The sequence below is a fragment of the Lepidochelys olivacea genome (genome assembly GCF_965140295.1).
Source record: "Lepidochelys olivacea isolate rLepOli2 genome assembly, chromosome: 21".
In the NCBI taxonomy this organism is placed as follows: Eukaryota; Metazoa; Chordata; order Testudines; family Cheloniidae; genus Lepidochelys; species Lepidochelys olivacea.
In genome coordinates, this window is record NC_140431.1 from 6,918,954 (window position 1) to 6,945,008 (window position 26,055).

The 26,055-nt window shown below is 48.7% G+C and overlaps 1 protein-coding gene across 9 annotated transcripts in view; it reads right to left on the minus strand.

The window, feature by feature from the left end:
• Window positions 1-4,223: 4,223 nt before the first annotated feature.
• The window catches only part of TMCC2 (transmembrane and coiled-coil domain family 2), a 74,541-nt gene continuing 52,709 nt past the window's right edge, over window positions 4,224-26,055 (minus strand). For 7 of the 9 annotated variants that reach the window (XM_084611184.1, XM_084611192.1, XM_084611185.1 and 4 more), the window contains 3 exons: window positions 17,243-18,180; window positions 14,788-14,923; window positions 4,224-12,175 (listed from right to left, as the gene is read on the minus strand). In XM_084611184.1, the coding sequence (XP_084467310.1) occupies window positions 11,864-12,175; window positions 14,788-14,923; window positions 17,243-18,180 (1,386 nt within the window). In that variant the 3' untranslated portion in view covers window positions 4,224-11,863. Of the gene's footprint in view, window positions 12,176-14,787; window positions 14,924-17,242; window positions 18,181-19,683; window positions 19,811-26,055 lie in introns of those variants that run through there. The other 2 variants (XM_084611190.1, XM_084611188.1) reach the window with 2 other exon arrangements.

A 26,055-nucleotide genomic window follows, 5' to 3' on the forward strand; every position in this document is an offset into this window, starting at 1 on the left:
GTTCCCACTTACACTGTTCATTAGTAGCTCACCGTTTCCTTGCATGCCCCTGTCTGTCTGTACCCATCTGTTGTCTCAGGCCTGCTTCTTAGATTGGAAAGTCTTTGGGGCAGTGACCAGCTTTTTGTTCTAGATTTATACAGCGCCTAGCACAATGGGGGGCTTGGTCCACACCTAGGTGCTAGCTCAATACAAATAAATAAAATAATGAATGTAAGTGCTCCAAACCAGTTTTAAATGGGGCTCGGTGCCTAGCCTCTCAGCACGGGGTGAATATCAACCGCACTAAAAGCGCTTAGGTCCAATTTTTCAACAGAAAATGAAAACCAAAGGGCCAAGGGAGCTCTTTTTAGAGATTTCAGACTTTGAAAGTTTATTCAATTTTTTTACAGCTATTTAATGGCATAAAATCTGACAATGGTACAGACACAGAGCCCCTCACCGCTTGCTCCTTGCCAACGATTCTTTTCGGCCGACTGGGCAAGGTGTGCTCAGCAGCCCAGCAGCAGGTGCCCGGTTCCACAGACCAGAACGGGGAAACCGAACAGGGGAGGAAATGAGGTGGGGGAGGAATTCCATGCCGCGCTCCAGCAACAGCCTGAAGATAAGATGAAAAAGCTTCCGATCGGGTGTCAGCCGCACAGAAATCACACACAGCAGAAACGCAAATGCTCTAAGATGCACCCAACTCCACCTCCCAGGGATGTCATATAAAGATCCTCAGCTCAGATCCTCAGCTGGTGTAAACTGGCACAGTGTAACTTCAGTGGCACGGATTTGCACCAGCTGAGGAGCTGGCCTGAGGCCGACGCTCTGGAAGCTCTGCCCAGGGCTGGAGGACAGGGGTTACTGTGTTCATTGGGCCACCTTTTTGGGGCTGTGCTGTGGGGAGGCATTTGCCCCTCTCAGCTTCACACCTCTATTCTTGCGTACCCTGTAGGCAGCTGCTGCCCACTTCCCCTCCTTCAAGGGCCCCCCTCGTCTTCTTTGCCCCCCTCCACACTGCTCGCCTCACTTCCAACCTCTTCCCATTGCCCTGGGTTTGGTCTGCATTCCAGCATGAGCTCTTGGGGGCAGGCGCCATGCCCTTGGTATACATCCTCTGTCATGCCCCCAGCCTCTGTACACGTGTTCATTAGCCAGGCTATAGTCCCTAGCTGCGAATCAAGTAGAAAACATGAGCTCCGGGAGACTGGCCCAGGGTAGGAAGTCATCCTGCACCCTCGAGGGGATAAAAGGCCTCCAGGGTACACTGCTCCATAGACACACGCCAGGAGGGACACACTGGGGGTGTGCTGGGTAACACATGCAGAGGTGCTGGCTGCCCACTCGGGCCCTACAATGGAAGGGCAGCTCAAGCCTGGGGGTAGACCCTTTCCAGTTGGTGTCTAACCATTCATCTGCTCTCAGTCGAACATAGAAAATTGGCAGCCCCTCCCCGGGGCCTTCATGAGAGCCACTCCACCCAGAGAGCCAGCTTCTCGGCTGGTGTAAAGCCGTGCAATGCCACTAAGCTGCTAGAGTCAGCAACGCTCCATTGAAAGCAATGCAGCGGTGCTGATTTACACCAGCCAGTGAGTGCCAGGGGGCCACTGTTGCACAAAGGGAACCCATCACGCTCAGAGAGCAAATTAACCCCAGGCGGGATTGGCCTCTCCGCTGAGCTGGAGCCATCTCATCATCCCTTTGGCTGGCTGGGCATGAAAGTTCTCCAGTGGGGAGGGAAGGAATCGCATCTGGAGCCCACTTGCCAACTCTCCACTGCCCTCCTCAAGCTGATTTCACATACAAGTAGCCTGGTAGGGAGAGGTCCTGCCCACGCACAACGCCCACCAGCACTCTCAGGGATACTACAGCACCTGCCCCAGGCACAGCAAGTGACTGCCGCCCCCCCCCCCGCCCCAAGATTTGTAACTTGAGAGCCAGCCTGATTTGCTTCTCCAGCAATGGGAAGGGAGTGGGGAGCCCCTCATCACCTGATTTCCCTCTTCGGCCACAGGATCAGGCTGGGAGTGGGGGGAAGCTTGCCAGTCACTCCTTCTGGTAACGGATATGGAAACAACTCACTGTCTACTCTTCCACTCTAGCCATAGGCTGGAAGGGAAGAGGGCAGCAAGGAACAGGAGCCAGTTCACCCTCCAAGCCAGCAATGCCATCAGCTTGATTTGAAACATCAGGCCCCAAATCCCTGGTCTTGTTTGCTCAGCTGCTATTTCAGATTGCTTCGGTACTTTTCTAGGTCAGTGCAGGCAGCTGAAATCCAATCTGGGATTTGGCTACCTTATCGCTTTCCAGTGGTTAAGAAATAGCACAGGATCCCATAGCAGCTGAGCACCAAAACAGACCTAGCCTGTTGGATCTCTGCTCCTGCACGTGTGCAAAGGGGAACGTGGGCAGAGGCCCTGGCTGATTATGAACATGCGCCCCCCGGGATCCAGCCAACAACCTGTGAGGTTTATTCTCAGTGCAACATAAAAAGCTCTTAAATGCAGTTAACCAGGATGGTGCCTGGTTGGCCTTTCAGCAAGTTTTCAAAGAGATGTTAAGAGTAACAAGAAGGGTTTCTTCAGGTATGTTGGCAACAAGAAGAAAGCCAAGGAAAGTGTGGGCCCCTTACTGAATGAGGGAAGCAACCTAGTGACAGAGGATGTGCAAAAAGCTAATGTACTCAATGCTTTTTTTGCCTCTGTCTTCACGAATGAGGTCAGCTCCCAGACTGCTGTGCTGGGCAACACAGCATGGGGAGTAGGTGGCCAGCCCTCTGTGGAGAAAGAAGTGGTTTGGGACTATTTAGAAAAGCTGGACGTGCACAAGTCCATGGGGCCGGATGCGTTGCATCCGAGAGTGCTAAAGGAGTTGGCGGCTGTGATTGCAGAGCCATTGGCCATTATCTTTGAAAACTCATGGCGATCGGGGGAAGTCCCGGACGACTGGAAAAAGGCTAATGTAGTGCCCATCTTTAAAAAAGGGAAGAAGGAGGATCCTGTGAACTACCGGCCAGTCAGCCTCACCTCAGTCCCCAGAAAAATCATGGAGCAGGTCCTCAAGGAATCAGTCCTGAAGCACTTACACGAGAGAAAAGTGATCAGGAACAGTCAGCATGGATTCACCAAGGGAAGGTCATGCCTGACTAATCTAATCGCCTTCTGTGATGAGATTACTGGTTCTGTGGATGAAGGGAAAGCAGTGGATGTATTGTTTCTTGACTTTAGCAAAGCTTTTGACACGGTCTCCCACAGTATTCTTGTCAGCAAGTTAAAGAAGTATGGGCTGGATGAATGCACTATAAGGTGGGTAGAAAGTTGGCTAGATTGTCAGGCTCAACAGGTAGTGATCAATGGCTCCATGTCTAGATGGCAGCCGGTATCAAGTGGAGTGCCCCAAGGGTCGGTCCTGGGGCCGGTTTTGTTCAATATCTTCATAATGATCTGGAGGATGGTGTGGATTGCACTCTCAGCAAATTTGCGGATGATACTAAACTAGGAGGAGTGGTAGATACGGTGGCAGGTAGGGATAGGATACAGAGGGACCTAGACAAATTGGAGGATTGGGCCAAAAGAAATCTGATGAGGTTCAACAAGGATAAGTGCAGGGTCCTGCACTTAGGACGGAAGAATCCAACACCGCTACAGACTAGGGACCGAATGGCTAGGCAGCAGTTCTGAGGAAAAGGACCTAGGGGTGACAGTGGACGAGAAGCTGGATATGAGTCAACAGTGTGCCGTTGTTGCCAAGAAGGCCAATGGCATTTTGGGATGTATAAGTAGGGGCATATCCAGCAGATCGAGGGACGTGATCGTTCCCCTCTATTCAACATTGGTGAGGCCTCATCTGGAGTACTGTGTCCGGTTTTGGGCCCCACACTACAAGAAGGATGTGGAAAAATTGGAGAGAGTCCAGCGAAAGGCAACAAAAATGATTAGGGGTCTGGAACACATGACTTATGAGGAGAGGCTGAGGGAACTGGGATTGTTTAGTCTGCAGAAGAGAAAAATGAGGGGGGATTTGATAGCTGCTTTCAACTACCTGAGAGGTGGTTCCAGAGAGGATGGTTCTAGACTATTCTCAGTGGTAGAAGAGGACAGAACAAGGAGTAATGGTCTCAAGTTGCAGTGGGGGAGGTTTAGGTTGGATATTAGGAAAACCTTTTTCACTAGGAGGGTGGTGAAACACTGGAATGCGTTACCTAGGGAGGTGGTAGAATCTCCTTCCTTAGAAGTTTTTAAGGTCAGGCCTGACAAAGCCCTGCCTGGGATGATTTAATTGGGGATTGGTCCTGCTTTGAGCAGGGGGTTGGACTAGATGACTTTCTGAGGTCCCTTCCAACCCTGATATTCTATGATTCTGGTAACAAGGAAGGGAAAAATCCCTGAAGAACCATAGCAAAATCTTCACTCAAGTTCATCCTCCGAAGGTATAAAATGGCAGTCCCCCAGCGTGTGGGAAGTAGCTTTGCTAAACCAGAAGCCCCACGGTCCACAGAGAATGGCAAATGACACCTTCAGCGTGTCTCTTCCCGCACACCTCCATCGTCCTTTGAAATATTTTCTCATGCTTTTCCTTCCTTCCTTTCTTTTTTTGCTTTATCTTTTGGAAAACGCTCTCATCATAGGATATATTTTTTTAAAGTACTTTCCAATTTCAGAAAATTTTTTCGTTTCATTTAATTGGTTGACTGGTTTTTACACATTTATTGGAAAAAGTTAACAAACAAAAACAAATAGTAGCAAGATGAAATCGAAGCTTCCCATGCATGGAAGTGCTGATGGGAAAGAGACAGTATATGACAGAGAGAGGTACAAGTGTCAAGCAACGACAATAAATACAGCCACACACGGCATCAGAAAGGGTCATGGTGCCGAGGGGAGCCGTGCCTCTTTCAGGGATGAGCAGCAAGGCTCGGGTCCTGATGATGCCTGCACCTGTTTAAGCCTGAGTAGTTCCCATTGACTTCTCCTGGGATTTTCAAAAGGACCTAAAAGAGTGAAGTTCTTGTCTCAGACGATGGGCCAGATTTTCAAAGGTGCAGGTAGGCGCCTACTGGAACTTACAAAAAAGCCTCAGTAGCTTAGAAATCAATGGGCGTTCGGCAGTTATTTTAAACAGACACTTTTGCAAACCACACAAGATGCCTATCCGCGTCTTTAGGCACCTGAAAATCTGGCCCCAAGCTCTTGGGGTAGGGCCTGTCCTTTCTTATGTATTTGGACTGCACCCAGCACACCGGGGTCCTGCCTATGAGCAGGGCCCTCAGGTGAACTGCAATGCAAATACATGACAAATAATAATCATGAAAAGTGCCTACTGCTGATGGAAATTCAAGGTGGTGGGGGGGTGCTAACGTCTCTGGAAATCACAGCTTTCAGTGGGACTCCTCACGGAAGTAAAGCTACTCATGTGCCTGTGTGGTTGTAGGCTCGGGACCCTTCTGTCCTTGCTGCTCGGTGGCATTTGTGCTGCAGTCACATGGATGATCAAGGTGAGCAGGGATGGGTTTGTGCACCTCAGTATTGGTAAACCCTGCGGTTCATTCACTGCACTGTTGAAATCCCTAGCACTAAACATACGATTCATGATATTGTTTGGTTTAATGTTTTCAGGTCTGATGCTGCAAATGATAACTAGCTGGCACGGGGTCTGTCCCATTGGCAGGAGGCTTTCCAGTGACTTCAGTGGGCTTTGGAGCAGGACCATTGTGATTATTACCATGAGCTTGCAATGGCTTGATGAGACCATCATGGTAATAACACTAAGCACAATGCTACCTAGCAGTTGTTTGGCAGGATCAGGCTCTTAGGGTGAAATTCACCCCTGTTCATAAAGGCTACAAACCACATAATGCCATGATTTAAACCCTGTTTTGAGGCTCTGAATAATGCCTCAACCTTGTGCTGGTGGGAATTTCACCCTTTGTTCTCCAAAGAACACTGTCAGATGACAAATATAAATGATAAAAAAAACAACAACAAAAGAGCAAATTCCTCATCCACGTCATTAACGATCCCCCCCAGGAGAATCACTTCTGAAACCATTTTTTTACACGCTAAATGGCTTTTTGCCATTTACACAGTCGTTCACTTTTTGCATTTGACTCCTCTTGCACAATGGAACCACAGTGGTCAGTTTAAACTGTTGGGGTTTTTTTTAGTCAGTTTCAATTCCTGGCTGTGAGGTTGGGTTGCAAAAACTGCAGGAAACTTTTAAGTTCTGCACAAAAAATCTGTTCTGGTAGAAATCACAAGAAAACCAATGAAACATTTCTGTAAAACTTGAAACAAAATCTAAATTTGGGGGCTGAAACTCCCCGCCAGTGTCCCCGAGACAGAATATTTGTGGAGTCTCAGGCCCAGATCCTGCAAATACTTAGGCGTGTGCCTAATTATATTCATGTAAGTTGTCCCATTAAGGTCAGTAGGAACAACTGAGTACAGTTACCTGTGTGCCAGGGTCGGGGCCACAGTCATTGAAGAACAGGGACATAAAACTGCCCCATAATATCTATTACAATCATTTTTAACATTTCAAAAGTTCTCTGCAATTTTTCCTAAAATAAACCATCTCCCCACCCTGGCAAATAACTGCAGCTCTTGCAGAACAAAATCAAGGCAAATATGCCCTGAAAATCCAGTGGACCCAGTCAGAGAGTCTGACACTGCCCTGATGTGTGACCATGGGCATGACAGTTGCCACGCTCTGTGCGTCTGTTTCCCCTCCCATCCTTTGTCTATTTAGATCATAAGCTCTCTGAGGCCAGCACTGTCCCTCATTATGGGTATGTACAGCACCTGGCATCATGGGGTCCTGATCTCAGTTGGTTGTTACCATAACACATATAATGATATATTATAAAACAGACAGTGATAGGGAGTAGTACTACCCCTTTAAGCGACAGTCTGGAGTTTACAGCCAAGAAAGGCTGGGCACAATCAAGGAGCACCCTGCCCCACCCTTGTGGCTTGGCTACATAAACAGGAAAAGCCAGCAGCTGGGCTGCTAAGAAAGAGAGGATCAGTAGCTATGTTGTCTGCTGCAGATCCCCAGGTCACTAGCCTGTCATGGGTCCTAGAAACTTTGCTATTTCTGCATGTAAGTCTGGTTGGCCTGAAGTAAGGGTCTTATGATTGTGGTTAAGTGGTTCCTCCCTGATCTGGTGCCTCGGGAAAAGGGAGAAAGCCTGCCTCCCTCCTACAACATTAAGGGTATGTCTGTGCTCCAGCCACTTCTGGTGCTGCTGCTAAAGTGTAGACTGAAGTCTACACTGGGGGTTAGGATGACCTAACAGGTGCTCAGCACTGTGACATTTTTCACAGCTCTGCATTGTGTAGCTTGGTTGACCTAACTTTTAAGTGTGGACTAGGACCTCTGGTGATGGGGGGTGATTTGGAGGCTTTCTTAAAAGGCCTTTTTTTTGTTAGTTTGGTTTTGGCCTCCCCCCATTCTTGAATCCTGTGCAGACCTGAGAAGATCTGTTTGCTCAAAACAGCTGTGGCTTGTCCTTTAAAAAGTGCTTAGAGATAGAGGGAAACCTGTCAGCCAAATGAAACTTGGGAAGCTCTACAGTGCAGCCTGATCACTACCACCAGGTTAGCAACCCTTCCACTCCATCTACTGCACCTCTTTGCCTTCTATGGCGTGTCTCTGACACTTAGATGGGAAGAGCCAGTGGTCACCAATTGCCCATATCTCCATAAGGGAGAGCACAGGGCCTGATTCTGATTTTATACTGTTGTCAATTAGGAGCAGTCAGCGGACAAGTGGTGTAAGAGGAGATTTAGCCCCAGCCACCCAAGATGCTGCCTTGCATCTTGTCATAATTTGCACTTGAGTGGCACTTCCCCCTCACTTGGCGTGGATGTAAATGATGAGACACAGGGCAGCGCAGGGCAAGGGCGAATCAGGCCCTACACTTCCCAAGTCTAATCTCCACTACATTTTGCATTAAAAACTTCCTCCCTTTATTTATCAACATGTCCCATCCCAGATTTAGTTCAGCCTCTAAATACTTCCGATGGTGTGTGTGAGGCACCTCTGCCAGCCACCTGAATGGTTGTCACCAAGTCTTTGAAACCCAATTCCTCCAGAGAAACAACCAGCCATTAAAATGCAGGAGAAGCAAGATATTCTTCTGTTTCTGCTACAGTGTGGGCAGGAACAGCAGAGCTATACTTTGACTCAGGTGGGCCTGGCTGCTGAGGAGAAGTGGGTTTGGAGGGTAGCTTGGGAGTCCGCCTTGGAGTTGTTTTGCCTGTTCCCTGCTTTATAGCTCTGGTGCAGCTCATAATGCAGGAGACAAGGGGTGTAGCTGTGTGGAAGCAGTCAGAGACCACAGTGATCTGTGAACCACTGTTCCAGGTAGTAACACTGCCCCTGCAGCCTGTACAATGATACTGACAGTGATCGGATTAGGGATGGACAATGCTTTTAGTACGACAGACAGGCAGAAAGATCCCACAGATTCCCATCCATTGGGCAGCAGGAGAGTGGCTGATTGCAGGGAAATGCCTCATGCTCTGTCAGAGTTCTAGCTGCAGGAGGAGAGGATCAGGTCAACATGTGGGTCCTGAGGCATCAGGGAAATAGAGGGAATGGCTTATTGAGAGGGGGAGGAAACTTAATGGAGGGGTTAAAGGGCCCCTCTTCCTCTCCTTGCTCCTGGTGGAGCACACATGACCTTGGCAGCAATAACTGGTGCTGCAGCCTAACTGAGACCCGACCCAGGAGTTAGTGGTCATCTCTGAAGAAGGGATGGTCCCCGCTTATCACCTTGCAGACCATGATTGCAAACTGGTTTTGCGCATGTAAAGAGCTGCTTGAGGGGTGGCCTGGTCCAGGGGGTAGGACATTGACGTAGGATGCAGGAAACCTGGATTCTATTACCTGGTGTGTCTCCTATTTAAACTGTAAGCTCTTTGGGGCAGGGACTTTCTTACTACATGTTAGTTTAGCGCCCAGCACAATGGCGCCTGGACCTTGATTTGGGGCCTCTAGGTTTTACTGAAATAAAACAAAAATACCTTTGCAACGTCTTATTTACACTAGAGTGAAAAAACAATTGGGCCCCCTGAAAGGAGCTCAACCTTTTGTCTGATTAATCAGATCCCCTGCCTACTCCAGACTGGATGCTCCGTTGAAGTCTGTGGAGCTACCCCAGTGAAAGGGGAACCAGAACCTTGATTATTAGGCCCCAGTGCATGAAAGCATTTAAAGCATGTGCTTAGGACTGCCCTTCTCCAGGACAGCACTTAAGGGTGTGTTTAAATCCTACAGACTTCAAAGAGACTTTAGCAAGTGTTTAAAGTTGAGCATCTGCTTACATGCTGTCCTGAAGCAGGACACTTTCCTGAACCTGGGCCATAAGTTGTAGCCATTTGGAATTATCAGTGTATTAAGATTTCTGCCCCTCGGGTCTGAGAATATCAAACCTGGTGTCAATATATAAATTAGCTCGTCGTTTCCAACAGAATCCAAGTTTCCTTGGATAACTGATAAAATCAGGAATGTTAACTCTAGCTAAATCCTTACAAAAATACAAAATAAATAGGTCTATAGAAGAGAGGTTGGGGCTCACATCCCCCCAGTCTCCAAGAAGGCTCAGAGCATTGCTTGTACATTTCATGTGAGCTTTTCCAACAGAGGTCTCTGCAGTATAGGGCTGATCATTCTAAAGAGCAGTCCCCACCACCTAACACCAAAGCCGAACATGGTGGGGTGTTATTTCAGGCGTGCCCCCTCCCACTGCCCAAATGTTCTAGGTCCAGCTCTTAACCAGGGGTGCCCAACTCCAATGGACGCTCGAAGTTCCTGGACCCAGTTCCAGGTGCTGGTATGAGTGGCAGAAATGCAGGAGCCAAGCTTAGGTGCCCATATTTGATAAGTGGACACCCCACATGTGTTCATCCTTCATAACCGGCACGGAAAAAGGCAAAAGGATGTCGGAGTTTTTGAACGGGCATTTGCAAATGTCTTGCAGGAAGGATTGCCATGAGGAGGGAAGCAATCTATCATCTAAAGAACTCCTGGGGTCTGATTCTCCACTGCGTTGCACCCTGTGCCGCCCTTCCCACGCTACATCAGAACAGGAACGTTCCACACCTACTCTGCACAGATGTGTCTGCACAACATGGGGGGAATCAGGCCCAATGCTTCCTCCTCCCAGTCCATCCACCCTCTAGTCATTTATTCTTTATCATGTATCCATTCTGGCAAAGGTGCAAGGATTATACACAGACCAAGATCTGGAATGGGAAATGCAAGCATGTCCTTTATCAGCCATGCTTCTTGCATATCGTTTGCAACAACCCTTGAATTACTGACCTTTGCATCATACAAATGGGATCCTTGCACTTCTGCCTATAGGAGCAATCCTAGCTAGGATTCATTGGTCAATGAAGTTAGACCAGGAATGAATTTCCTGGCTAGATCTTTACACTCCAAAGTCACAGCATATCCCCGGTGTTCAGCTGAGAAACCAAAAGATAGCATGGAGGAGCCCATACCACCTTCTAGGTGTCAAAGCCCAAGAAACAAGGGGAGAGACAATGCAGGCCATTTTCCTTTAACGGACAAAGGTGACTGGCTGTTCACCAAATTAGGACAATCCCTCCTTCCAAGCACTCAATCCTGCATTCCGTGCCACACCACCACATCCACTGACTTCTTTAGTACACCTGTAGAATTTCTGGCTGTGTCAGGAAAGCAGGAATGAGCCTCAAAGATACGAAAGGCCAAATTCTCTGTGACTGTAAACTGGAGCTAAACCCAGTTGCAACAGGAGAGGATGTGATTGTGTGTGTGTGTATGTATACATACACACACGCACATAAATATGAAACCATTCAAGAAACTTTTGAGACAACATGCTCTGTCTTTAGCAACATGGAGGCTGTGATAGCAGCTGCATTTTACCCCCACGCTCGATTCACAAATGGAAACAGAACCTCGAAATAAATTAAAACATGCGCACAACACTTTGCGTAGATCGTAAATTTCATAGGTGCAATGTTGGAAGGTCCACGTGTCCCTGAAGAGATCAAACAAAAGCCAAAGTAGGAAAAAAACTAACGCCAACCCACTGTGTTTCACCTGTGCCAGAAGTGTATGTGTTTTCTGATCAGAACCAGAACTGGTATCCGCTGGCCGTACGCCAATGATCAGCTGTGCAAAGGACGCCATCCTACTAATAAATAGCAACCCCAATTCTGTGTTCAGCTTGTCAGCTGTTTGGTAACAATGGGAATGAACAAGCGTCTGGTCTGGAGAAGCTGGTGTGATGTGTACATTCTGCTTCATCAAATATGCAAGCTCTCCCGGGAGCAGAAACATTAGAATATTCACTCTGAGCGCCACTTCTTCCTTTTGCTATTGATTTCTTTATTGCATCCCAGGTATGAGCTTTTCACCAGCCTTGTCTTTAAGAAAAAACCTCTCCTCTCGCTAGAGAAAGTTTCCCGGTGGCTGGGTTCAAAGGCAAACTCTGCTCTGGATACAAAGCTTTTAAATTACAGTCCCGGTGGCAGCTGGCATGTAAAGAAAGCCTCGTGCCCAGAGACTATTATGATCATGTCATTAAAAACAAACAAACAAACTAAGAACATGCCAGTTACAGGCTTCTTCCAAACTCTCCATCGCTCTCCCCATCCTCAACTCCCAGGGCTTCGCGGAGGAGTGAACAATTCTGGCGCAACAGCCCATGCTCCTGGCCACAATGAGGATGCAGGATGTGAATATGGATGGGTGCAGGGGGTGGGAAACCAGGCTGAACCGAATGAATGAAGACATTTTATGGAAGGTTCCAGTTTCTCCCCCACCCGCCAATCCCTTTCCTGTTTTCTCAGTAGGAAAATGGAATGCTGCCCCCAGGGAATCAGCTGGGGAGCAAAACATGCGCCAGGAAGTAAGCGATGGAGTCCCAGTGCTTCCAGAGGAGGAAGAGGAAGAGGAGCAGCAGGGTGGTGCTGAGGATGCGCATGCGGGTCTTCATGAGGGGCGTGATGAAGTTGGCGATGGTGGAGACGAAGACGAGCAGCACTGCCATGAGGGCCAGGATGACGTTGATGAATTTGCCTAGCAGGGCCCGGGCATTGGCGTTCTCCACCCCTTCCAGCTGCACCACCTGCTGCTGCTGCTGCTGGAGCTCCAGCTTGGTGACGCGGGTGAGGCACGACTCCACCGCTTCCTGCAGAGGTAGACGTGAACCACGGTTAGTTTGGCCGCAGGGTAGGACACCACAGCGTAGCGGCTACACTGTGTGGTAGAGAGTGCTGTCTGGTGGTTAGAACCAGGACTCCTGAGTTCTGTGCCTGTCTCCGTGAGGGAGGGGAGGCTGGTGGGTTAGAGCTGGGGACTGGGGAGCCAGGACTCCTGGGTTCCGTGCCTGTCTCCGTGAGGGAGGGGAGGTTGGTGGGGTAGAGCCAGGGACTGGGAAGCCAGGATGCCTGGGTTCGGTACCCAACTCAGTGAGGAAGTGTAGGTGAGAGCGCAGCGCTCCTTGTTTCTGTTCCTGGCTGTGACACTTTGGGACAAGATGCTTAAACAATGCTGGGTGCCTCAGTACACCCACCCGGAATAGGGGAGTGTCATTCACCTACCTAAGGTAGGTTGCAAAAACAAAAGGAGTACTTGTGGCACCTTAGAGACTAACCAATTTATATGCTCAAATAAATTGGTTAGTCTCTAAGGTGCCACAAGTACTCCTTTTCTTTTTGCGAATACAGACTAACACGGCTGTTACTTTGAAACCTAAGGTAGGCTGTCAGGCTCAATTAACATTTGCAAAGTGCTTTGAGATCTGCTGAGCTATCGCTGTGCAAAGTAGGGTTATTATTAGGGTTCTGCCCTGATAATCTTGTACCATTGAAAGCATCACCCCGAAGAGCCTTACAATGAAGGCGCATGATAGTCAGAAAGAAACAAGTTGCAAAGACTCCATTTTGGGATCCCTGGTTGACGGGATTCTTGTGCACATGGCACAAAACTTTCCTCAAAACCTTCCCCACCTGCATCCACGAGAACCCGCTATTCTGAGCGTTAAACAGAGGTATCAGAGAAAGGGGAAGTATATAGTATGCACAATGCATTGGGGGGAGGGCAGAGATACAGCTATATCTGCCCACACGTGCCTGGTGAAGAAGGTGCAATGCATGTAAGGAAAGCACAGAGCTTTTCCATTGCTTTGCAGATTTGCATTTTGCTTGGTTTGTTCTTAATTCACTTGAAATGTATTTGCTTCCCTTCCACGATACATGTGCTATTTTTTCCAAAGGGCGAATAAAACCTGAGCATCAAATATAGTCAATTCCACTGGGAAGTTCCCCCAATTGCCACGTGAGGGCAGAACAGTCCCCTGCAGACTGTGCTGAACAGCGACAGTCAAATCCACCCACTGGGGGCCTCTGATAAATGGCCCGTATATTATTGACACCCGAAAGGCGACAATGCAAAGGGCGGTGCGATGTGACAGTCCTAACGGAGCACTTCTGATCAGTCCCTACGTACTGGGTGCAATACAAAAACCCCGACAGGTAGACAGACGGATTGACAGAGACATAGATTTCAATGGTCTAGCTGGTGCTGTCCGTAAGACCCCAGCAGCCCCGTTTTCAGAGGTGCTCCAGAGAGACGTGGCAGCTGAGCACCTCTGGAAACCAGAACAAAGCAGGGAGCTGGCATCTGCTCCCATAGGTTTTAACAGGAATGTTGTATGTAAGACATGAGAGGTAATTGTCCCATTCTACTTGTCAATAATGAGGCCTCAGCTGGAGTGCTGTGTCCAGTTCTGGGTGCTACACTTGATGTGGACAAACTGGACAGAATCCAGAGGAGAGCAACACAAATAATCAAAGGTTTAGAAAACTTGACCTACGAGGAAAGCACACTTAGTCTTCAGAAAAGAAAACTGAGCCGGGACCTGATCAGTCTTCAAATATGCTAAGGGTTGTTATAAAGGGGATGGTGATCAATTGTTCTCCACGGCCACTGAAGGTGGGACAAGAGGTAATGGGCTTATACTGTAGCAAGGAAGATTTAGGTTAGATATTAGGAAAAGCTTCCTAACTCTCAGGGTAGTTAAGCTCTGGAACAGGCTTCCATGGGAGGTTGTGGAATCCCCAACATTGGTGGTTTTAAAGAACAGGTTGGACAAACACCTGTCAGGGATGTTTTAGGTTTACTTGGTCCTGCTTCAGCACAGGGGGCTGGACTAGATGGCCTCTGGAGGTCCCTTGCAGCCCTACATTTCTGTGACTCCATGGTCCCTGCAATGAGCCCCTCTGCTCACCTCAGGCTGCTTCTCTGCCCTGCTGCTAAGTGAGTGACTCAGACCTTTGCACTGTTCCCAGAAACATCCTGTGTTTACCTCTTGTTTAAAGTGAATTTAGTTCACTAGGAACTGGACACATTCCAGGCACACATTCCATGCGGGCCACGGAACAGCCCTCAGTAGTCCATCACTAGTCCCCAGAGCCATGCAGCTCTCTACCGGACTAAGAGTCTCGGAGGGTCATGGCTAAATTGTCCCACTGCTGTCTCTTCTAGGCTCTCTGCCTCTGAACAGCGTATCCCAGCAAATGACTGCTTTGGAAGGAGGTAGCTCATTCCTTAAAAGGGAATTCCTTCCCCTCCATCTTTCAGGTACTAGCCCCACACTTCCCCCCGAGGCACGTAGTGTCCGTTCTCCCATTGCAGAAATCTGCGCGCTCCCCGCCCCCTGCCCCTTTCCTATCTCATCTGCAAAAAGATGCCAGTTCAGCTGAGTATGGATGGTGGCGTGGCCTCTCTGGGTTCCCATACCTGGATGTCCCTAGCTCTCTCATAGGACTGATAGGCCACCTTCTCCTCCATGCTGGCTAGCTCCTGCTTCAGGTTGGTCATTTCATTCTGGTGGAGCTCCGTCAGGTCATTCAGCTGCTCTTCCAGGCGTTCGTATCTGCGGGGGTGGAGAAGGTGCATGGGGAAGGTGTGAATGCTGGCAGCCGGGTTATTACATTTGATTCATCTTTCTCCTACCATGCAAGGAGAACAGTCTGTTTCCATCAAATTGAGATTCCATTAACTCCAGTTCCCCCCAGCGCAAACCTCACTGGCGCCCCAGATATCTAGCATACAGAGATGACTTGGATGACATGGAAATGACTTTGTGTATCAAGCAATTGAGGCACTCCACACAGCAATGACACCATGGCACCTAAAACAAATAGGACAGGTTCCAGTGCTGCCTGGAGTCAACAAATGGACACTTTGAAGGATGCAAATTAGAAGCAGACAGAGGAGGCTGTGTGCATGCAGCGATTGATAATGTGGAGTTTATTTCATCTCTCTTCTGTTTTGTCTCTAGGATGCCTGGTTTGTGCCGCACTCCCCGAGGAGCTGGTCTCGCTCTCAGAAGCAGCCACCTCGGATTCTCCAGAACTCCCTTAGCCGTGGAAGGAACTCAAATGGCCCTGAAACCACAGGTCAGCGGAGCTTCAGAATCTCCTGGTTACACAGCTCCTAAGCCTCTCCTGTGCCTCCCTCTCTGAGATGAAATGTGTTGGAAGGGCACCTTGTGTCTAATGGGGTGGGGGAAGTGAACCTTCCACCCCATCTTATCCACAGCAGTACAAACAGAGCCCAGTGCCTTAGCCCTGATCTCTAAGGATGAGAGGACAGCTCAGCTGTCTTTGTCACCTGTTCAGTCCTTGGACTTTGTGTCAAGACTGCCATCCAAGTGCACACGACAGGGGTGGCTGCCACTTGAGCTGCACTCCCACTTCGCTTCATATAGGCCATCAGATGGTAATGGCTTTCCTCCTGAACCTGAGCCCCTAAGTCGCATTCAAACCAGCACACTCTAGTCAATGAGAAAGGCTCTGTGACCCTTACCCCCAGTCCCCTTTGTTGGAGGGGGGAGGAAGGAAGGGAGGGGAGTTTCTTTGGCCACTTAGGACTATCTGGATTTGGGAACACGGTGTTTTATTTCCATCTCGTCTGACACTGGCAAGGATATTTCAGGACATTTTCCAGCTTCCGAGAAGGGCTTGGAAGACCCTTCAAATAGCAGGGCTGGGGGGAAAAAGGAACCCCAATGACATCACAAGCCGGCTCGCAGTTGGAGAAGTATTTTTAAACAGGGTTTCAACTTTTGTCCTCAGCCAAAATGATCTAAAATAAAGCAAGCCCAAGCCAATGCCCCCTTTGGAGGCTGGTCCTTGTTTCCCGTTCCCAAGAGTTGAGGGGGCTGGCACTGCCTGTCAAGCATTTCCTCTGGCCTCTTATAAATAGCAAAGAGCCGTTTTTCTCAGGGTGATTGGCAGAGGGGAAGCATCATGGGATTCCTTCAGGGCTACGGGCGGCTGGGAGGTCCTACAGCTAAACAAACGAGCAGAGCCTGGCTCGTCAATGTGGAGGCCACACGCAGCTTGCTGGGCTCAGTGTAACAAATCCTGGTTCCTTTCCCTAATGGGAACAGAATCCCACGCTTCCTCTTCTCATGGAAAACAGAACGCTCAGGTACTGCAGAACCTTTCCCCCCTAGATTTGCCCTTTTGAATGGCTCGGCTTTATATCTCATTGCCTAAGCCAGTGGTTCTCAGCCTTGTTATTGACCTGTGACCCACAAAATGGCCAATAGACCATCCCGGGATCTACCTTATTCCAGAATTCTTTGTAGCTGGGTTTGTGGGTTTAAACTATAGTGCCCTCCCCCCCATTAGTAAAATATATTGGAATTTACAACCCCCTAAAAAGCCAAGTGCGCTCAGTAACACCCAATTTTTGTTTCTTCAAAGACACTGTCAAGGTGTGTGGCATCATTGCGGTAAATCAGTTACTTTCCATATTGGGAAGCTTGAAACGTGAATCTACTTCCTTACCAATATCCTCGTCCACTGTGCACACACATTTATTTGTTATTGTTGTTCAAGCGTGCACAGCGGCTTGTTATTGTAGGGTTGCTTCTGGGGGCCAGGCTGCATACACGGCTTTGTTACTGTGGAGTTGCTCAGGGGGTGCACTGGAGCTGCGCACAGTGGTTCGTTATTGTAGGGCTGCTCCTGAGCAGGGTGGCAGTGGGCGTTGAAGGCATTTGCTTTAACTGAACAGCTCTGCACAACGAATTGCAAAGAACCACATATAAAATAGCAATGCTATGAAGGGCCAATGGAGATGCAGGCCCACTGGTGTGAGCCACGTAGGAGCAGCCTTGCAGAGACAGGGAGATGGCACCCATGCACGCGCTCACACACAGCTGCACTGGGGCTGGCCCTACCTGTACCGCTCCTCTTGCAAGCACTGCGTCATGTAGGTATAGTCCCTCTGCAGCTGCGCCTTGAGATCCTCCATTGAGTCCTCCAGGTGCGACTGACTGTCCTTAATCTCCCGGAGCTCCTCCAGGATGGTGTCAAAGTTATTGTGGTGACTGTCCAGGGTATTGGACTTGGGACTCCCCAAGCCGCCGGGCCCTGCCCCTGAGTTGCTGCCCCCCGCCGATCCCGAGGTGGCGCTGGAGCACTCGTCATCGCTGCCATACTTGGGGCTGGACACCAGGGTGACGCTGCCGCTCAGAGTCCTCGAAGCCTCCTCGGGGTGCCCGTCATCCAGAGCGTCCTTCAGGTGGGCAATGTTGTCGGCGCTGCCAAACTTGTTCCGGATCAGGCTAGCAAACTCCCGGGGCTTGGAGACCACAGCCGTGTGGGTGGCCTGGGACAAACCCGACAGGCTCCCCTTGACGCCTTCCACTACCCCACCTCCGAAGCCGCTGATGCTGGACCGGACATTGGCCCCCACATCCTTGAGGCCCTGGTGCATGTCCCGAAACACATCCTTGGGCTGTCGGGAGAGCCCGTTCTGTTCAATCTCCTTTAGCTTCTTGTGGTAGTGCTCAAGCTTCTTATGGAGCTGGGCGATGGTCTGGGCCGACTTCTGGTTCTTCTTCTCAAAGACTTGCTTGATGCGGGAGGCCTGCTGCTTGTCGGCGTTGTTGGCCAGCTTCAGGTACTCAGCTACGTTATCGTCCCGAGCCTCCTGCTCGATCTTGATCTGCTCGGTGATCTTGAGGATTTTCTGGTGCAGGTGGTCGATGGCTGCTTTCGTCCTGTGCGGGTCTGGGGTGCCATCTGGGACATCCAAGCAGATGTTGCCGACGTCGGAGTCGCCGTGGCTGGCATTGGAAGGCAGGCTAAGCGTGCTCACGTCTCCTTTGTCCAGCTGGGAGCAAAGAGAAAGAAGAAGTCTGAATAGAGGGGTCTAAAAACAACACACCCAGGGAATGGGGGGAGCCTCAGGTTCCACAGCAATGAACAAACAGGGACAGAGAAAGAAGAGAGACAGACAGAAGCAGGTTGGTTCCTGGTAGATGTTTCCCATCAGTAACACCATTACCTGCACCATTTGTAGAAGCCAGTGAGCAGATTCAGCAACAAAACTGTTGCATTGGGTACCCTTATGGCAGATAGGCTATTGTTTGAGTAAACTTCTGCTCTACGGTCACCTGCACAGGGCAGCTTGCCTCTGACATTTTACACTCGTTCAGTGCAAGGATAGCGTGTTAGACGCTCCGGTCTTTTACTAGATTTGCAAATCCAAACCGTCTGGGGAAAATATCATTGAAAAAAGTTATAAGTTTGGAAGCATTTCAGGTTTTAACATCTTGTACTCAGGATCTGTCTCCTCTCATCACAGACAAGTTACTGCTTTGTGAGTTCTAACAAGGCTTAGCACAACTTCCTCCCAAGCTGCAAAGGTGAGGAAGTAACATTTTCTCCACTTTCCAGATGAGGAAATGGACGCTTCGAGAGGGGCAGTGACTTGGCCTGAAGCCATTCAGTGAGTCAGTTTTCCCCCTGTAGCACCTGGCATTGGCCACTGTCAGAACACAGGATACGGTCTGACCCAGTGTGGCCATTCTGATATTCTTAATCAGCTGTAGAGGTACGAATTGAACCCAGGAGCCCTGGCTTACGTTGCTTTGCCACACCCGCTGAATCAGACTGCTTGAGTGGGGAAGACTAGGAAGCTGAAACCAATGGTCAAATCTGCCACCAAAACAGGAGCACATGCAGAGATTCAGGAACCAGCCTGTATTTTGGCCTCTTTTTTTCAGGCTTTGGTTTCTAGAGCACAGACAAATGCCCTGGATTTTCACAAACAGGAAAGAGAAACCCAGGCGTGACCTGGATTTACAAATGGGGAAGAGACTGTTCCTTCTAATACTGCGATATCAGAAGGCTGAAGACACATTAACCCCCTTCCCCATCCCAGTGACACCTTGTCTTCTGCAAGAGGATTCCAGATCCCTTTACAAACATTTTCAATCCCTCACGTTCCGTCCCGCAGGGAGGGACAGGAGTGCTTTAACTTACATTTTACAGACAGACAGCCTGAGGCATAGAGAAGGGACGTGACTAGCCACAGGCCACACAAAAATGTCGCGGGTAAAGCCAGGAATAGAAACCAGGCCTGTCTCCCTATGCCCAGTTTGAAATGCCTAAAGCACACTGCCTTCCCATTTGAAAACCACACATTTTCCAGTGGCTGAGTTTTCTATGCAAACTGTTATGCAAATGTAGGTGATGCATAAATGGCTTGTAGCTTCTAATGAAGAGTTGGCGAACAGTTAAATATTGTTGGCAGACATGGCCTGATTTCTAATTTCCATCACATTTTCACAGAATGACCCTTTAGTACAGTATAATTTTGATAGATTGTTACTTTGGAATACATTATCCCCAGGGAACATCTTGCACAGGAGGAGTGGCGCGTTCTCCAGAGACTGCACGTAAAGGTTTAATAAGTGACGTGTCCTAGGTGTGGATGAGACAAGCACAGATTTCATTACTAGGAAGGGATTTGCCTCTGTTGTTCACTGTTGATTCTCCTCTCCTCCATGGGTTGCTATTATATTAACCATATGGAACCCCCTATTAATGACATCAATGGAAGCAGAATCAGGCCTTTAGACAAATAAGCTTCTGGACACAGTGATCTTGTCTTCCTAGATGTCTGTGATGTCTCATGAGCACCTACAGTGCTATAAAAATAATAGGGAGTCTGATCTTGCATGGAACACCATTGACTTCAATGGAAGTTCAGCGTGCAGAGGGCGCAGAAGATCATGCCCAGGAGGTGATCTGCGCTGTTCTGTTGCATGCTTTACTCCCCAGGCTGCAGTGGTCCATCCACGCAGTGACCAGCCAGTCCTTCTGTTGGGTCCATGCATGGCTCCTGGCAGCCAACACTACTACATAAAGGTAGCGGGGGCTTGCGGTGGGATGTGCAGCATGTGGATCCTTCTAGGGAACTCGAAGGGCACTTCTGGAGACCAAAGGACAGAGAACATTAAGGGCCCGTCCATGCTGGGGAGAGTTGTAGCAGTGCAGTACCTATGGTGGTGCAAACCCCCAGCGCAAAGGCATTGTGTCAAATTCGGGGCTTGCACTCGTGCAAATTTTCCTGTTTAATCCTGGTGCAGCACATCTACACTGGGGCTTTGCACCAGTACAGACAGGCCCTATGCTGAGGATTGAGATGATCTTTCACAATACATAGACATAAAGCGTTTTCTCTAAGATCAGACATGTTCCTTCTTCAGGCCTTGCCCCCATCCGTGGCCAAGAGAGAGATTACAAATGTGTGGAGGGAGGGGGGAACAGCTAATTCCCCTTTTTGGGGTGTTATAAAGACCCTGATTTCTAAAGATATTGTTAATATCTGCAAAGACCTTTGAAGATGCAGAGAAAGCCTTTGTCCCCTGCTGGTATGTTTTGCAAAGCGTTGGTGCTTGGCCAGTAATAACATCATGCCATAATTGTTATATACGGTAATAGACTAGGAGCAAGAATGTCTTTGAATTACAAACTGTTTGCCACAGGATTGAAAGCCACCTGCTGCAATATACTCTGGAGGTAGTTTTACTGTGTTTTTTTTTAATTTCTGAGTGCAATCCTAGCCACAGTGAAGTCAGTGGGAGTTTTGCCACCTACTTCCAGGGGGCCAGGACAGAATCATAGAACTGGAAGGGACCTCGAGAGGTCATCTAGTCCAGTCCCCTGCACTCAAAGCAGGACTAAATATTATCTAGACCATCTCTGATGGGTGTTTCTCCAACCTGCTCTTAAAAATCCCCAATGATGAAGATTCCACCACCTCCCGAGGCAATTTATTCCAGTGCTTAACCACCCTGACAGTTATGAAGTTTTTCCTAATGTCCAACCTAAACTGCCCTTGCTGCAGTTTAAGCCCATTGCTGCTTCTCCTATCCTCAGAGGTTAAGAAGAACAATTTTTCTCCCTCCTCCTTGTAACAGCCTTTTACGTACTTGAAAACTGTTATCATGTCCCCTCTCAGTCTTCTCTTCTCCAGACTAAACAAACCCAATTTTTTCAATCTTCCCTCACAGGTCACGTTTTCTAGACCTTTAATTATTTTTGTTGCTCTTCCCTGGACTTTCTCCAATTTGTCCACATTTGTCGTGAAATGTGGCACCCAGAACTGGACACAATACTCCAGTTGAGGCCTAATCAGCAAGGAGTAGAGCGGAAGAATTACTTCTTGTGTCTTGCTTACAATACTCCTGCTAATACATCCCAGAATGATGTATGCTTTTTTTTTTTTTTTTTTTTGCGCAGCAGTGTTACACTGTTGACTCATATTTAGCTTGTGATCCACTATGACCCCCAGATCCCTTTCCACAGTACTCCTTCCTACGCAGTCATTGCCCATTTTCTGTGTGTGCAATTGATTGTTCCTTCCTAAGTGGAGTACTTTGCATTTATCCTTATTGAATTTCATCCTATTTACTTCAGACCATTTCTCCAGTTTGTCCAGATCATTTTGAATTTTAATCCTATCCTCCAAAGCACGTGCAACCCCTCCCACCTTGGTATGGTCCACAAACTTTAGAACGTACTCTCTGTGCCATTATCTAAATCAGTATTTCCCAAACTAGGGCCGCTGCTTGTTCAGGGAAAGCCCCTGGCGGGCCGGGCCGGTTTGTTTACCAGCCGCGTCCGCAGGTTCGTCCGATCGCAGCTCCCACTGGGCGCGGTTCGCTGTGTCCGGCCAATGGGGGCTGCGGAAAGCAGCGGCCAGTACATCCCTCGGCCCGCACCGCTTCCCGCAGCCCCCATTGGCCTGGAGCAGCGAACCGCGCCCAGAGGGAGCCGCAGTCGGCCAAACCCACGGACGCGGCAGGTCAACAAACCAGCCCGGCCCGCCAGGGGCTTTCCCTGAACAAGCGGCGGCCCTAGTTTGGAAAACACTGCTCTAAATCATTGATGAAGAGATTGAACAGAACCGGACCCAGAACCGATCCCTGCGGACCCCACTCATTATGCCCTTCCAGCATGACAGACTCTGGGAATGATTTTCCAACCAGTTATGCACCCACCTTATAGATTTTCCAGCCAGTTATACACCCACCCTTTGCCTTCCTTTTTCACGAGACTTCCTGATGCCCCGTAAGCTGACCAGCTGTGTATTATGCTCACACTGAGAGACCCTCAACCAAGGTCAGGGCCACATTGTGCAAGGTGCTGTACAGACATGAAGCAAGAAGCAGCCCTGCCCCCAAAAGCTAACAAAGGAAGGACTGTTACCCCGTTTCACAGACCGAAATAAGTGACTAGAACAAGGTCCCATAGAGAGTCTGTAGCAGAGCCAGGAACTGAAACCAGGTCTCCAGTCTGGTGTCTTAACCATATACCCATTCTTCCTCTGTCATTCACCTCTCTCCCTACAAACAGAATAAGAAACCTCCTTCTGGGCATGGCCCTTAGAGGAGCTCAGAATGCCTGGTACTTGGCACACCTCAGGATCACACCCAACCCCCTCAGCCTTTTGCTGCTGGCAGTTTCTCATTCAAGCCACACAGATCAGCATTTACATGGTACCTTCCATTTTTCATCTGGATCCACCAACCTCTTCCGTCTCATGGTAGTTCAATCCTCATGGCTGAGCAGCGTGGAGAATCCAGCTAAGCAAGAGCAGCAAGGAAATACAGTCTGGGGTTTGTAAATGATGTCAGCAACTCATCCAGGCAATTATCGCTTTGTTTCAGATGCCTTACTTTATATTGGGGCAGGGAAAAGAAAGACACGGGAACAAAACTCAACCCATACGCAACCCTGGAGAGAGTTGCAAACTTGCTTCATCCTTATTAGATTAGCAAATTTTAAAAAAACCCTTGTAGACTTTATAAACTGCGCCTGCCCAGCTATTCTTAGCTATTTGGTTGCTCCTGTCCTTTTCCAGGCCCAGCGCCCAGGGAAGGCTTCACCCTTGTCTCTTATCGGCTGGCAGGAATTGGAAGCTGCAGGAAATGGATTTTTTTTCAGCTGTATATTTCTATACACAGTAAAGGATAAAAGCAATTTTAAAAAAGAAATAAACCAACCCAAGATAGCAGCTCCGATGAAAGCTGAAAGAGGAAACTGGGCTCAGCTCAGCCAATTAACTGGAGAAGTTGCTCAACTTTGTTTCCGTGAAATGCGTAATTATGGCGGAGGCTGGGTCATTTAATTCCCCTTTTTGTCAAATACACAGCCCACGCTGAGACGGAGGGAAGTGATCACTGGAAAATACTCCAGGTCACCAGCGTGACAAACCTATATCAATGGGAGATGGCCTTGAAAATCTATTTGCTTGCAGTGGTTCTGGAGATGGCTCTTCTGTAGGGTGGGATCATTTAACAGGAAGGCTGGCTGATTCCCAAACTTCTCGGCCAGATTAATTCAATCTAGTGATGCTAATTTACACCAACTGATGATCTGATCCTCAGTTGACCACGAGACTGGGGGAAAGTAAGAGGCTGGAACAGCAGCAAATACATGGAAAATACCCTATGGCCCAGATTTTTAAAGGTATTAAGATTTGCTATGCTAAGCACTGAAACGCCTAACTGATTTAGGAGCCTAAATCTCATTTTCAAAAGTTATTCAGGCACTTAGGAGACAAAATCCCTCAACTGTCAATGGGATTTTAGCTCAGAAATCCCTTTTGGGAATGAGATTTATGCTCTGAAATCAGTTAGGCATTGCAATGCGGATCGCACCACCACCTAAATAACTTTAAATATCTGGGCCTAGGTCCCTAAACAGTGCAACTAGTGGCCAATACACAGGAGACTGAGGCCAATACGTTCAAATGTGGGTGGCCAAAATTAGGCCTCTATATCCATATCTCAGTACCCAAAGCACTTGCCTCTGTGGAAGCTGTTTGGGTCACTTCTTTAAATGCACTGACTTGGACAATAGTGGCTAACAACTGGTGCTAGCCTGCAGGCAGAGACAAGGGCTGGCCGGGGTTTGCACCTATTGAGCTAATCAGGATTTACTCTTAATTACATTTAAGGTTGAGCCTTGACCAGCCCAGTCAGTAAAAACCCCTGTATGTCCTGATCTTCACTTAGGAGTGCCGTTATACCGACAACTGCATCGGGGTTATTCACAAGTACAGACAAGGCCAGCTGATCCCCGTGGCATTACCCAAAATAAAAGCCACTGGTTATTGAGAATTCTCTAATCTCTACATACATTCTCCCCCATATATATATATGTACGAGAGAGAGAGCATGCTTGAGCAATCCATGCTAGAGGAGACGTAGCACTGCACTCGGATGCTCCTAAGACATGCTGAGAACTGCCAGGCGATGCTACACCAAACACCTTCTGATAGAGAAATCAAATTGCTCACGGAGCCACAGAAATTACACTGCACTTAATGCAAAGCAGCATGGTTAATGCTCGCTTTTTAGAGAGACGTCCCTGGACTCAAGAGGCACATCAAAGAGGCAGAAGCATTGATGAAAGGGAGATTAAAGGAGTACCACACCCTGCCTGGCATGTATTATTCAAGAGTCCTGTCTCTTTCAGAAAGAGCAGGGCATGTCCGACTGGAGAAGTTCCATCAGGGGTCACGGCTACAAAATCGTTGGGTTTTGATGTTAATCTTTTAATAAGAAATCCCATTTCACGCTGCTTCGTTAAATTAGCTGGGGCACCGATGTCATTAAGTGAGGTTAAAAGGTTGACGTGGAAACGAGACAGAGCCAGACAGTGCAAAGTCACTTTAAAGCAGCACTAAGGGAATAATCCTGCCAGGGAAAGGGGAAGCGAACCAAAGAAAACACCATCTCTCTGCACCGGGCAGCAGGACGACAGCCTCTCTCTGTCTGACTCTGCCCCTGATGGTATTAACAGCCCTGCGGATTACAGACTTAAAACCGTGAGGCTGGCGTTGTTGAGATACTGAATGCAGGCAGTTGGCCACCTTCAGACCAAATTTACCCTTGACAACCATGGCTGCTCTCGCTGACTAATGGGTATCTGCCTCTTATCTCTCTGCACCGCTCTCATTAGTGCCAATGGGTACTCTCTCTCGTGTGTGAATTCTATTACAATGCAGCCCCTCTTTGGGAGTTTGTTTTCTCCTACACAGATATAAACACCCAAATTGTGAGCTCACTGGGGCAGGGACTCTCTTCTTCCTTACTTCTCTTCACAACGAAGCCCTGAGAATAAGAACACTTCATTTTCCAGAGAACAAAAGCAACATCTAAGCTTTTTTGTCCACCTGCCACTCTCCACAAGGAAAACCTGCCTAGGAGCTAGGAAACAGCTTAAGGTTTCCAGTGTGGGGCCAAATTCTGCTCTCAATACCTCTGAAGTCAGTGGAGTTATTCTGGGTTTACACTAGCATCGTTCATGGCAGAATTCAGCCCAGGGCATTTGCCCTGAATTGCTCTGTGGGGAGAAGGGGATGTTTGCACTTGGCTGACAGTTCCGTGCCCCAAAGCTGCAATGTCCCGAGATTCATGCAGATCTCAGGATGGATGGAGAAGTCAGGAGCCTCTGTAGGACCTGGAAGTCCCCATCCTGAGCCCTGGGACCCATGCTGCCATGACAGTAGCTGCAATCACCCACTTCAGAGGGGGGTTTGCAGCTACATAAATGAACGTGGTGGAGGGAGGAGCTGCTCCCTAGCTCTTCTCTTTCCTTACTTCAGACCACGTCCCCTAAGCTATGAGGCTCCTACCAGGTGGAGAGGCACTGCTGCCGATGCTCTCCCCTTTCCACATGCTGTGCA